Genomic DNA, 13666 nt, shown 5'->3' on the forward strand with positions numbered 1-13666 from the left:
GGAATGAGTAGAACTTACCTAGGCAAATAGGATAGGGTAGAACTTTCCAGTTACAGGAAATAGCGTGTGCCAAGTCCCTCTAGTGGGAGGGAAGATGGCTAGTAAGAAGGCCTGAAAGAATGCCAAGAACAAGGAGAGAATGGTTTGAGATGAAGCTGGGAAGGTAGGTAGGGGCCAGACAATGCAGGCCATGATGGCTAATCTTGAGGATTGGGGTCTTCATGCCAAGTGCAAAGGGAATCTATTGAAGTGTCTCATCTAGTGAGTAGCAGTGGTCTCAAAAATTCCTACTCTGGCTGCAATAACATTAAGTGTTGGGTTTGGGGTAGGTAGATAGAGTGGATACAGGGAGATGAGTTTAGGTGGCTGTTGCTGGAGGAGTTCAGGGGAGGGAAGTTGGTTGCTGGCACTAGAAATGGAGGGAAATAAATGGATTTGTGAGATACTTAGGGGGTGAAGCATTTGAGGTGGATTGAATATGAGGATGACTGAAAGGGGTATGTCAAAGGTGACTCCTTGATTTCTGGCTTGCCTAACAGGTAGATGGGGAACATTAGAAGACCAGGTGTGTGGGAAGAGCCTAAGTTTGGTTTTGAACATGTCATATTTAATGCACAATTCAGACATCGAGGTGGGAATATCTAGTAGGCAGCTGGATATGCCATTTTTGGGAATGATATCCCCTGAACATATTGTACTGTGAATAAGTCATAATGTCTAATCAGATCTTTTCTGCCCTGATTAATGTCTTTTCTTTGATTTGTTAAATAACTCTTCTGTGTATCTGTGTACCTCAGACAGAGACAGCCTCTTGTCAAAGGGCTAATTCCAGTTCCCAAAAATGTTCCTCAGATGTCTTCTTTCTCAAATTAACATGTTTTTGTGTCTGTGCTAAACTGTGGCTGAAGACAGGTTCTGAATAAAAGACACTGGTTATTTCATTGTTTATTTAAATTTCTGCTCATACTCTCTATCTAGGAACTCAGGTTTAATCCTCTATTTGTGTTCAGAGACTCCTTCCTCACCTCGAGATTATAAACCTTTTTTTTTTTCCTTTTTTCACTAATAACATAAAAGTAGTGCAGACTTTTTTGAAAACTCAAACAATGGCACTTGTAGATAATGAAAGTAGAAAGTGGTAAAACTTTTCCTTTTTATTATGTTCTCTTTCTTTTCTTCTTTCTTAAAAATTCACTTTCTTATTGGGCCCTGGAGGAAAACTACGAAGTGGCAATGCTGGAAAGGCTCAGGACTGTAGAAACTCACAGAGGTTCCTCCTAATCTTGGTCTTGGTTCCCTCGGGAATGTAGAGAAAGCTAGGGTGATCTGAAATCAGATCCAGGCACATGGAGTCAGGGACGGCTAATTCCAGTGAAACTGGAGCCCCATTTCTAGATCTATAAAAAAGTATTTATGAACACATACATTCCAAGTGTTTTAAAATCGGATGCTCTATTCGTATGTATATTGTTCTAAAACTTGCTTTTTTCCACTTAATATATGTTGGACATCTTTCCATAGATCTGTTTACATCCTTGTTAATGGCTGCTGAGTATTCTACGATATGGGTGTATCATATTTTAACTATTTCTCTATGGATAAACGTATTTTTTTCTTCCATTTTTTTTTAAGATAACAAATAGTGTCATATTTTCTTTTGGGATTATGTAAGGGTATTTCTATAGGATGGGCTCTTAGAAGCGGAATTTATGGGAAAAAGGGCATGAGCATTTAAAAATTTTGTGGATACTGCCAAATTGCTCTCCATAAAGGCTTAACCAACGTATGTTTGACATGAAAGTGCTTGTTTCCCCATTCACTCATCAACACTTGTTATTATGAATCTTATTCTTCTGTGATTTGCTTATCTATGTTCTCTGCTCATTTTTCTATTATATGATTTGCGTTATTTTGTTGCTTTTCTTGTTTTACGGCTATTAAATCCTTTTTCCATCATATAAGTTGTAAATATTTCATCTCAGACTATTTCTTATATTAACTTTATGTTTTCTCTCCCCTGAAAACCCTCCTGACTAACTTTGCTAAAACTATCTGGAACTTTAGTTACAGACTGTCTTTTTTTTGGTTCTTTTTCACATTCCGCCCCCCCCCCCCCCCCAAATCCTCTCTTAACAATTACTTTAATCTTTATAGCCACATTTGAAAAATATCAGAGACTTGATTGTAAGTTCTTCTGGTATTCATTCTGACCAAAGTTCTTTGTAGCCTGTATCTTCCTATTTCTTCAATTCTTTTTTATGCTTTATCTTAAAAAAATTAATAGCTTTATTGAGATATAATTCACATATTATAAAATCACCCTTTTCAAGTTTACAACTCAGTGGTTTTTAGTATATTTACAAAATTGTGCAATCATCATGCATTATCTTTTAACTGGAGAACTTCTTTAAGAAAAATTTTCAGAGCATTACGTCTGAAAATATTTCTTTTGTCTTCATACATTCATCTCAGTTTTTTTGGGTGGGGTTTAGATTTATTAAGTTGTATAAACCTTTCCCTCATAATTCCATATACACTGTTTCATTCAGTGTTACAAATGAGAATTCTAATGCCAAATTAGAAATGATGTCAGTCTAATGGTCTTTATTTTATAGATTTTATTTTGCAAAATCTAAGAGGATTTTCTTTTTTTCTTTTTTTTATATATATATATTATTTTAACATTTATTTTTTTTCCCCCCCAAAGCCCCAGTACATAGTTGTATGTCATAGTTGCACATCCTTCTAGTTGCTGTATGTGGGACGCGGCCTCAGCGTGGCGGGAGAAGCGGTGTGTCGGCACTCACCCGGGATCCGAACCCCGGGCCGCCGGCAGCGGAGCGCGAGCACTTAACCACTAAGCCACTGGGCTAGCCCTCTTTTTTCTTTTTTTGGGGAAGATTGGCCCTGAGCTAACATCTGTTGCCAATCTTCCTCTTTTTTTCCTTTTTTCTCCCCAAAGCCCCAGTAGATAGTTGTATGTCATAGTTGTACATCCTTCCAGTTGCTCTATGTGGGACACCGCCTCAGCATGACTTGATGAGCGGTGCATAGGTCCACACCCAGGATCTGAACTGGCGAACCCCAGGCTGCCCACACAGAGCACGTGAACTTAACTGCTACACCACCGGGCCGGCCCCAGGATTTTCTCTTTCGTAGAATTTTCTTTTTATCTTTAGATTTGAGAAATGGCTGCTGTTAATTTTTTTAGGTATCTTGCCTAGCACTTTGTAGCCCTTTCAATTTCAAGACTTAAGTCCAATGAAGTTTTCTTCTACCCTGTCTGACTATTGCATCCAGTAGTTATGTTTTCTTCTAATTTGTGATTTTGATTTTCAGCACTATTCAAACTGTTATAACATCTTTCTGCAGTCATACAGAATTCAATACAGATTTTTAATTTTGTCAAAGCAGATCTCAGATGCAAAATAACAATGGCTTGAAAACAAGAAAAAGAGTTTTGTGAGGAGAGGTGGAAAATACTAGGAGTTAGGGTGAGTGTATAGTTAGTTTTAGGTACATTTGAGACTTCATCATTTATTAACTCTGACTTGTATTTACGTAGCCTCATTTGTAAAGAGTAAAAAAACATTATAATCTTTATAGTACAGTTACACATATTAGATTATCACAACTTTTTGAAAAAATAACTAGGTACTTTATGACACATTCTTATTTATTCTTTAAAACAACAGGGGAGCTGGGCTTGTTATCATGATTCTAGATTGTACAGATGAGGATGTCGAGGCTCCCAGGCATTAAGTGGTTTGCCCAACGTTCCCTAGCTAATTAGAATTAAAGCAAGGATTTAAATAAAAATTAATCTGAAACCATCTCTCAACCCACTTGAAATATTTAAATAATTTAAATAATTATTCAGTTGAATTTATGGCAAATGTTACTATTTGCATGGATCTATATGTGATTGGATTAACGCTATCATCTTTCAAAAATTATCTATTCGTGCTACATTCTTGCTTAAAATATAGTACAGACTCAGTTTTCCACACAGTAAAATCTGGATCAAGCAAGACCTAATTTAAAGGTTAAAAAACTGGAGATCATGTATCAGCCTCAGTGGTTCTGTGAACTTACTGGAATTCAATGCAAATATGATGTATGTTCTTTTCTCTGGGATTCTACTACTTTCATAAAGGGGTAGGTGACCCAAATCAGTTAAAAATCATAGGTCTGTTATCTGTCCTCTAAAACTCTAGTCATATGACAAATAAATCATTAGATATGGAAAACCAATATAGTTTCATGAGCAAAAAAGGATTATTTAATGAATCCATATTTCTTGAAAGAAGTTTAGTCAGAACTTCAATCAATACTGATCATCTAAAATGAGTACCATTTAAACTAATCATTAGGCCCAGGGAGTGGCCTTATGTGGTTAGTAGGTGAGTCCTGGACTTTCTCAGCTGTATATAAATGGAGTCATTTTAGCTTAAATCAGACGTTAGAGCTGATTTCCAGTTGCATAAACACTGAAGGCTAGAAGACAAGGAGGCTTCTGAATATGTATCGACTGACCCTCTCACCAAGGCAAACCAGAGGAGACCCCTTATGATAGGTCTGAGTTAGAAACTGGAATCTGGGAACTGCTCATTCAGTGATGATGAGAATTTATCTGCTAAATATAGCTACAGACCTGAGATTTCGTGGTCTTGTTTAACGTGTAAGCACAGGTCTGGGTCAGAGCCTTAGGGGTTTGTATCATCTTGAGAAACTAGCGTTCAAAAAGCAAGCCTTCAACCCTGAGGCCTGGTGAGTTAGCCTTAGTGAATTTATATATTTGGAGGAGCAAGGTCGCACTGAAGCTCTGAGGAGCCTCTGTAAGCTCTGCCCTCTGTGACTGAGGCCAGACATTTACACCTAGGAGTAGGTTCTTAATAAATTGGTTATAGAACAGTTATGATTTCCATGTTGAAGGATCGCCAGGTCTTGGTAAAGGAAAGTGTGAACAGTTGTGAAGAGCTGGAGGATGTACTGGAAGATAGCATTCCTTAAAGCCCAGGATCCTCAGCTACAGAGTGGTTCTGATTCTGTAAACGTGAATGATGTGAAGAGTTACAAAGAAGGAATTTATTCTAAAAGTTTGGATGTTGAGATATTTTCTTCCTAGGCTGTAGAGAAAAAGGATTCTAGAAACTCATAGTGTCAATAGAGAAGGTTCTCAGAAGAATCTGAGCAGTCCCGGGGGAAGAAAACAAGGCAATAATACCTCTATTGCCAAGGAGTGCTCAAGGAGATGCCGTGCAATCAGATCTTCTTAAGACAACTACAGTTCTTTCCAATTTTTAAATTTTATTTATTTATTTATTTTTCCCTCAAAGCCCCAGTAGATAGTTGCACGTCATAGCTGCACATCCTTCTAGTTGCTGTATGTGGGACACGGCCTCAGCATGGCCGGAGAAGCGGTGCGTTGGTGCGTGCCCAGGATCCGAACCTGGGCCACCAGCAGCGGAGCGCGCGCACTTAACCGCTAAGCCACGGGGCTGGCCCTTGTTCCAATTTTTTTAAAATTTCGTTTTTAGTTTTTATTGAGTCACAATGAGATTAACTGACCATATTGTTGGTCAAAATAAAGTACCATGGAATTGACACAATACCAATGTAGGGTATGTGAGAAAAGGTAAATCTCAGTTTAACATCTGTCATAGAACACACACAGGAGAGAGAATCTTAGAGGAACGGCTTCATGCAGTGTTGAGACCTCTGTGTTCACCAGAGGATCCACACAGGAGAAAAACCAAACGTGTGATATCTGTCACAAAAGATTCATTCATAAGTCTACATTGCATGGTCATAAGAAGATCCATATTAAAGAGAAAACATACTGTTGTAAAGATTGTGGAAAATGCTTCAACTGTAAGGGAAACCTCAATGCTCACCCAAGAATCTGCCTAGCAACTAAACTATATGAGTGTCTCCAGCAGTGCTGTGAAACAGAAATATCATGTGAGCCACATACGTAATTCAAAATTTTCTAGTAGCCACATTAAAAAGTAAAAAGAAACAGATGAAATTAGTTTTAATAATGTATTTTATGTAACCCCATATATCAAAAATATTATTTCAACATGTAACCAATATAAAAAATTATAGGTGTTGTTTTACATTCTTTTTTGTGTCCTAAGTCTTATAAATCCAGTGTGTATTTTATTCTTACAGCACATCTCAACTTGGATTAGCCACATTGTAAGTGCTCAGTAGCCACATATGGCTATTGGCTACCATGTTGGACAGCGTGGCCAAATGTCTTGTCAGTCGGAAAACTTTATTTATTTTTTATTTTTTTAATTTTTTGTTTATTGCAGTAACATTGGTTTATAACATTGTATAAATTTCAGGTGTACATAATTATACTTCTATTTCTACGTAGATTATATCATGTTCACCACCCAAATACTAATTACAACCCATCACCACACACCTGTGCCGAATTATCCCTTTCGCCCTCCTCCCTCCCGCCTTCCCCTCTGGTAACCACCAATCCAATCTCTGTCTCTATGTGTTTGTTTATTGTTGTTGTTATCTACTACTTAACGAAGGAAATCATACGGTATTTGACCTTCTCCCTCTGACTTATTTCACTTTGCATAATACCCTCAATGTCCATCCATGTTGTCACAAATGGCTGGATTTCATCATTTCTTATTGCTGAGTAGTATTCCATTGTGTATATATACCACATCTTCTTTATCCATTTGTCCCTTGATGGGCACTTAGGTTGCTTCCAAGTCTTGGCTGTTGTGAATAACGCTGCAATGAACGCAGGGGTGCATGTATCTTTACGCATTGGTGTTTTCAAGTTCTTTGGATAAATACCCAGCAGTGGAATAGCTGGATCATATGGTAGTTCTATCCTTGATTTTTTGAGGACTCTCCATACTGTTTTCCATAGTGGCTGCACCAGTTTGCACTCCTACCAGCAGTGTATGAGAGTTCCCTTCTCTCTACATCCTCTCCAACACGTGTTGTTTCCTGTCTTGTTAATTATAGCCATTCTGACGGGCGTGAGGTGATATCTCATTGTAGTTTTGATTTGCATTTCCCTGATAGTTAGTGATTTTGAACATCTTTTCATGTGTCTGTTGGCCATCTGTATATCTTCTTTGGAGAAATGTCTGTTCAGGTCTTTTGCCCATTTTTTAATTGGGTTGTTAGTTTTTTTGTTGTTGAGATGCATCAGTTCTTTGTATATTTTGGAGATTAAGCCCTTATCAGATGTATGGTTTGCAAATATCTTCTCCCAATTGTTAGGTTGTCTTTTCGTTTTGTTGATGGTTTCCTTTGCTGTGCAGAAGCTTTTTAGTTTGATGTAGTCCCATTTGTTTATTTTTTCTATTGTTTCTCTTTCCCAGTCAGACATGGTGCTTGAAAATATATTGCTAAGACTGATGTCGAAGAGTGTACTGCCTATGTTTTCTTCTAGAAGTTTCATAGTTTCAGGTCTTACATTCAAGTCTTTAATCCATTTGGAGTTAATTTTTGTGTATGGCGTAAGGTAAGGGTCCACTTTCATTTTTTTGCATGTGGCTGTCCAGTTTTCCCAACACCATTTGTTGAAGGGACTTTCTTTTCTCCATTGTATGTTCTTGGCTCCTTTGTCAAAGATTAGCTGTCCATAGATGTGTGGGTTTATTTCTGGGCTTTCGATTCTATTCCATTGATCTATTTGTCTGTTTTTGTGCCAGTACCATGCTGTTTTGGTTACTATAGCTTTGTAGTATATTTTGAAATCAGGGAGTGTGATACCTCCAGCTTTGTTCTTTTTTCTCAGGATTCCTTTACTTATTCGGGGTCTTTTGTTGTTCCAAATAAATTTTAGGATTCTTTGTTCTATTTCTGTGAAAAATGTTGTTGGAACTTTGATAGGGATTGCATTGAATCTATAGATGGCTTTAGGAAGTATGGACATCTTCACTATGTTAATTCTTCCAATCCAAGAGCATGGAATATCTTTCCATTTCTTTGTGTCTTCTTCAGTTTCTTTCACGGAAAACTTTAAATGCCATAAAAGAGTGCACTCAATAACACCTCACATAATTGTACCAAATGATACTAATAAATTGAGTCCAAGTCTTGTCCTAGTCCCAAAATAAAGTTAACAGTGATTTGTAACCTACAATATTCTGGATAGTAAATAACATAATACATGTTAAGCACTTAGCTTACAATAGGTGCTCCTAAATGTTAACAACCATGATGAAAAAATAATTATTTTTCATTTATTTTATTTATTTTCATTCATTTCAAATATTTTTTTTTACTTCTAAGATTTCTTTCTAGTTCCCAGGGAGATCTTTATTTAAAAAGGCTAGTTCGTGGGGCTGGCCCCGTGGCATAACGGTTAAGTGCCTGTGCTCCGCTTCAGCAGCCCGGGGTTGGCAGGTTCCTATCCTGGGCACGCACCGATGCACTGCTTGTCAAGCCACGCAGTAGTGGCGTCCCATATAAAGTAGAGGAAGATGGGCACGGATGTTAGCTCAGGGTGAATCTTCCTCGGCAAAAAGAGGAGGATTGGCATCAGATGTTAGCTCAGGGTGGATCTTCCTCACACACACACAAAAAAAATAAAAAAGAAAAAAAGCTAGTTTGTGACAACATGGATGAACCTGGAGGGCATTATGCTAAGTGAAATAGGCCAGACAGAGAAAAATACTGTATCGAATCACTTATATGTGGAATCCAAAAAAAAAAAAAAAAAAGTCAAACTCATAGAAACTGAGAGTAGAATGGTGGTTTTGGCCAGGGGCTGGTGGGGTGGAGGAAATGAAGAGAGGTTGGTCAAAGAATACAAACTTCCAGTTATAAGATGAATAAGTTCTGAGAATCTAATGTACAGCATGGCGACTATAGGTAACAATACTGTATTGTATACATGAAGAGTGCTGAGAGTAGATCTTCAGCATTCTCACCAAAAAAACAAAAAACCATCATTCAGTAAATGATACCAGGACAATTATTTAACTGTATGCCCAAATATATTCCAAAAGGATTAAATTAAAATATAAAATCAATAAAGAACTAGAAACAGGTATTGTCGTAAATTGGGAGAATGTGACTTGACTGGGAACCTGCAGTGGAGGAGGGACCACTGATGGCTCCTTTGCTCTCCTCCAGCTGCTTCTTCCCCTGTCCTCTTCCTGCCCGACTATTGGGTAGGGGGCAGGGCTAGAGGAAGAGAGGCAAGAGTCCTCACTGGCATCACCATAGTCCTCTCTTGGCTATTGCAATGAAAAAAAAGTAACCATGTGAGGTCATGGATGTATTAATTAACTTGGTTATATCAATCATTTCACAATATATACATATTCACGTTGTACACTTTAAATATATTGCAACTCTATTTGTCAATTTTCCCTCAATAAAGCTGGAAAAAAATCCCATTACAATTAAAAAAATTAGTAACTAGGGAAAAAAATGAAAAGAGCAAGCTATTCTTCTTTTTGATGTGTTATCCTCCTACCTCTTAGAATAAGGAAAAAGTTTAAAATTCTATTCTCCACTCCCATTAACTTTGTTTTAATGGGGGTTATTTGTTTTGATTGGTCCCCTGGCCCACTCTTGAATGGCTGATCCATTTCATATGTGTGGTTATTATTCATGGTCTGCTAATATTTATAAATGAAGGACTTGATTATTCAGTATGGGTAACTGATGTGGTCACTGCCTGCAATTATGTGGGCTAATGTTTGTTTCTTTCTGATTGATTTTCCTCCAAGTGTGTGTAGGGAGGTGACTGAAAGGTTGGTGGTTTGATTCTTCAGCTCTACTTCTCCTCCTTTAAATGTGTTGGATGGGAGCTGTCCGCTTGTAGGCCTCTTCTTGGCTGCACTGTAGAACGAGCTGGGTGCATGTAGGTGGCTACTGTTCAATGTGGGTGGCAAGTGTTCAATTATTTAAAAATGGCAGGATTAAGCACCTGATTAGAATATTTACTTTATGTCTGTAACATTTAACATGTTGTTATATTTCTTTACAGGAATACACATGGCTTGATAAAAGCCGCTATGAAATTATTACAAATGCAAGCTGTTAAGGAAGGACAGGGTGGAGAGAAGAATATTCAGGATGTATATACTATTAGGTAAGCCTTTTCTCCTTTTTTTAAGAAAGTTTTTTGTGTGAATTGTTGACTAAGTTATGAAGGGAGACATGCTAATCTGTTAAGAATTAGTTATTTAATTCAACAGTGATTTTGGGTCTTGACCTCTCAGGAAGTTAGTATTTCAAAGATTCCGAGGATTGAGATAGAGTTGACAACATGCTGAGTATCACCAATGTGGGTTTCAGGGATGGTTCCTTGGAATTGGAATCTGTTACCCAAAATTTAGGTCATTCTTTTTGCTCTGGGATATATAACCATCTTTCCAATACTGTGAAAACTGAAGAGTTCATTGAGCAAATGTACTTAAAGCAGAGAAGGGTTTAGGTTAGGCAGGAGGGTGGACTTCCTCACTATAAAGAGTAATAAGAGACTATCCAAGGCTTGTTATCCAGGGCAAGGTTGGTAGGTAGGAACATTGATTTGCCTTTTCTTTGTCATCTATAGAATGTAACATGGGAGAATTATTTTAAAAAGAAAATATACCCAACAACAATTATAGTAAAATGCATTGGATTTTATGTGGGAGAGTTGTGGACAAGGGAGGGCACCATACTCATGAAGGTGACCTTAACTATTGCCTTCAGGTCCCCAGAAAGCCATTTCTTAAGAGAGGAGCTCCCACTTAGTGAGCAGAGGACCTCAGAAGGTGCCATGTAACCAATGTATATTGTCCTAGGAACTCTGTTCAGTGATGCATCCAGAATGTGCCTGTTTCAAACGAATGAGAACATGGGAGCAGAAACAAGGGCACAGGTTCACAGGGGAAAATGGCTTACACAGGCTATGGTGATCCAACAGGGAAAGTAAATCAGATACTTGTGAACCATCATTGGCTTGAGCATAGAGCACCTGCAGTTTTGAGCATTTGACACCACAGCTATCAGAAACTGTGAGACAGTCTTTCCAAAATACAGAGTGGTACCTCTTACTTACATATATTTTTAGTGCTTTCTTTTTGAGAGTAAGTAAACAGTGTCTCATATATTAGAATGACCTTTCCTGAAATTTTAGTGCTATTTATGATCTCTTTTATTTTTATTAGTACATTTTCAAGAGTTTCTTATGCCAATTTTTTTGAACAAGGTGAGATTTGCATTTTATATATATTTTTCTTAACATGTTTTTTTGAATGTCTTCAAACATACAGAAAAGTTGGAAGAATATAGTACAATGGATTAGTTAATTCCTTGTTAACTTATTAGTTAACTCATTAGTTTATCTTTAAGTAGGGGAAACAAAAGGAAAATTATTTATTTGGAAATACTGTGGGAAGTTGGGGCATGCAAAGTAAACTTTTCTAAATTGATATATATGCTTTTCTTTTTTTAACATAATGATGCCCTTTGAGATACAAGGTTTTCATTTCAGGTTTCTCTTTCTTCCATTACCTTGACCACAACTGAACCTAAGGAGTGGATGAGCAGATCTTAATATTTCTAGATGAGTCATATAAACATCTGCATTTTTTCTCATTTTTAAAAGAAGTTCAAACTCTTGGGCCAGAGGTCCAGGATAGAAAATAATGCCATTTCGGGCCGGCCCTGTGGCTTGGTGGTTAAGTGCGCGCGCTGCGATGCTGGCGGCCCGGGTTCGGATCCCGGGTGCGCATCGAGGCACCACTTCTCTGTCCATCCTGAGGCCGAGTCCCACATACAGCAACTAGAAGGGTGTGCAGCTATGACATACAACTATCTACTGGGGCTTTGGGGGCAAAAAATAAAATAAAATAGAAAATAATGCCATTTCATTGTTGTTCAGTGTGGGCTATTTATTTATTTTAAAATAGAAAAGCCATTGATGTTTTTAATTTTTTATATAACAGTTTTATTGACATGTAATTCACATACCATACGATTGACCCATTAAAGTATACAATTCCCATAGTTTTTAGTATATTTACAGAATTGTGCAACCATCACCATAATAATTTTGGGACATTTTCACCATCCCTAAAAGAAATTCCTCACGCATTAGCAGTCGCTCCGTATTGTCCTCCACCCAGTACGGTATTAATTCAATGGTTCTCAACACTGGCTGCTCATTAGAACCACCTGGATGTGCTTAAAAACAAGCGGGAAAAATCAAATACCCCAGACCAACTGAGTCAGAATCTCTGCTCTGAGGCCTAGGCATTTGTAGTTTTAAAAAGGTCCCAGGCGATTCTGATTCACAGTGAGTACAAGATGGTAAGTCAGCTGCTCTCTAATGTGCATACTAATCACCTGGGACCTTGTTGAATGGCAGCTTCTCTTTCCTTAGGTCTAGGGTGGGCACAAGATTCTTGTCTAACAAGCTCCCAGGTGATGCTGCTGTTTCCCCACCACACTAGGAAGTAGCAGAGCTACAAGCAGCAGTAGCAGTACCTGGGAGCTTGTTAGAAATGCAGAATCTTGGACTACCTGAATCAGAGCCTGCGTTCCAGTAAGATTTTACGAGTAATTCATAGGCACCTTAAAGTTTAGGAAGCATTGGTTTAGATGATGGTAAGAGGAAATTTTCTATCATGCAGAAGAATTAGAGTTGCTCTCATTTTCATACCGATTGTCCTCACTGTGTGTGAGTGCTGGACCTCAGTCATCTGTAATATTTCACCTGTTTTCCTATTTATAATTAATTTTCTCCTTTAGTTGGTTCTTCTAACTGCCGTTGTGTTTTCAAAAGACAATACGTGTGAGGTTTGGATAGGGAGCCTAGTTTGAGGAGCTGAAATCTTATTGGCTATAGAAGGTTTGTCTTTAGATTGGTGGCACATTAAGAGGTCCAGAATCAATCACCTGAGTTGGCATAATCCAGTAATGTTTATGGAGGGCCCTTATGTGAATGGCTGTTTGGCACTATAAATCAGTAGAGTGTAATCGAGTGTATAAGAACCTTAAGTTCCTCCAGGGGGGATTGTGGATGGCAGAAACAGAGGAGAGGTGAGCCTCAAGAGCAGATTCCCCTCAAGAGAGCTATGATTACCTGAGTCAAGCAGAAAATTGTCATGCTGTTTTAGAGCCCTTTTTGCCACATGTTGGTTAGCAATATCATCCAGCCTTGGAGAGGCAACTGATGAGCTGTGTGTGAAAGCATAAAAAGGATATGAGAAGCTTAGAACTCCACTGAGAGGTGTTCCCTGCTTATGCTGTAGGATTCAATTAAAATGGAAATAGTATGACAAATAATTGTAAGCTTTCTGGGCATGAAACTAATCTGTGTTTTATGGTATTGAGGACTCTGCTAGCATACAATTGGAGTTTATTTCTCACTTCTTTTTGTCCTAATAGCTGGTTAATTTGAATTATAGTAAAATAGAGTATGTGGTCATTTTATGTGGGTTCATTGGGTTCATGTGGGTTCGTTGTTGCCAGACCTCCATACCTTTCAATATTAATAGCATTTTATGTAAAATCTCCTGACTACTAAATGTTGGAAAACAGATTTTTTAAAATACGGGGTAGGCAGACAAAACACATCTGCTCACAGGATGCAATCCAAGGGCAACAAATCTGTGACCTCTAGTTCAGGCATTTAACTGTTTTCCAAAACTTTAGAAGCCCTTTTCTA

The 13666-nt window shown here is 38.0% G+C and overlaps 1 protein-coding gene across 2 annotated transcripts in view; it reads left to right on the plus strand.

The window, feature by feature from the left end:
* Positions 1-13666, plus strand: part of FOCAD (focadhesin) — a 291760-nt gene that overhangs the window by 44747 nt on the left and 233347 nt on the right. For both annotated transcript variants that reach the window (XM_014792384.2, XM_087444678.1), the window contains exon 5: positions 9995-10099. In XM_014792384.2, coding sequence (XP_014647870.1) covers positions 9995-10099 — 105 coding nt within the window. The remainder of the gene's footprint in view (positions 1-9994; positions 10100-13666) is intronic.

This window comes from Ceratotherium simum, chromosome 20, assembly GCF_057802395.1.
Source record: "Ceratotherium simum simum isolate JZ-2026a chromosome 20, ASM5780239v1, whole genome shotgun sequence".
Classification (NCBI taxonomy): domain Eukaryota; kingdom Metazoa; phylum Chordata; class Mammalia; order Perissodactyla; family Rhinocerotidae; genus Ceratotherium; species Ceratotherium simum.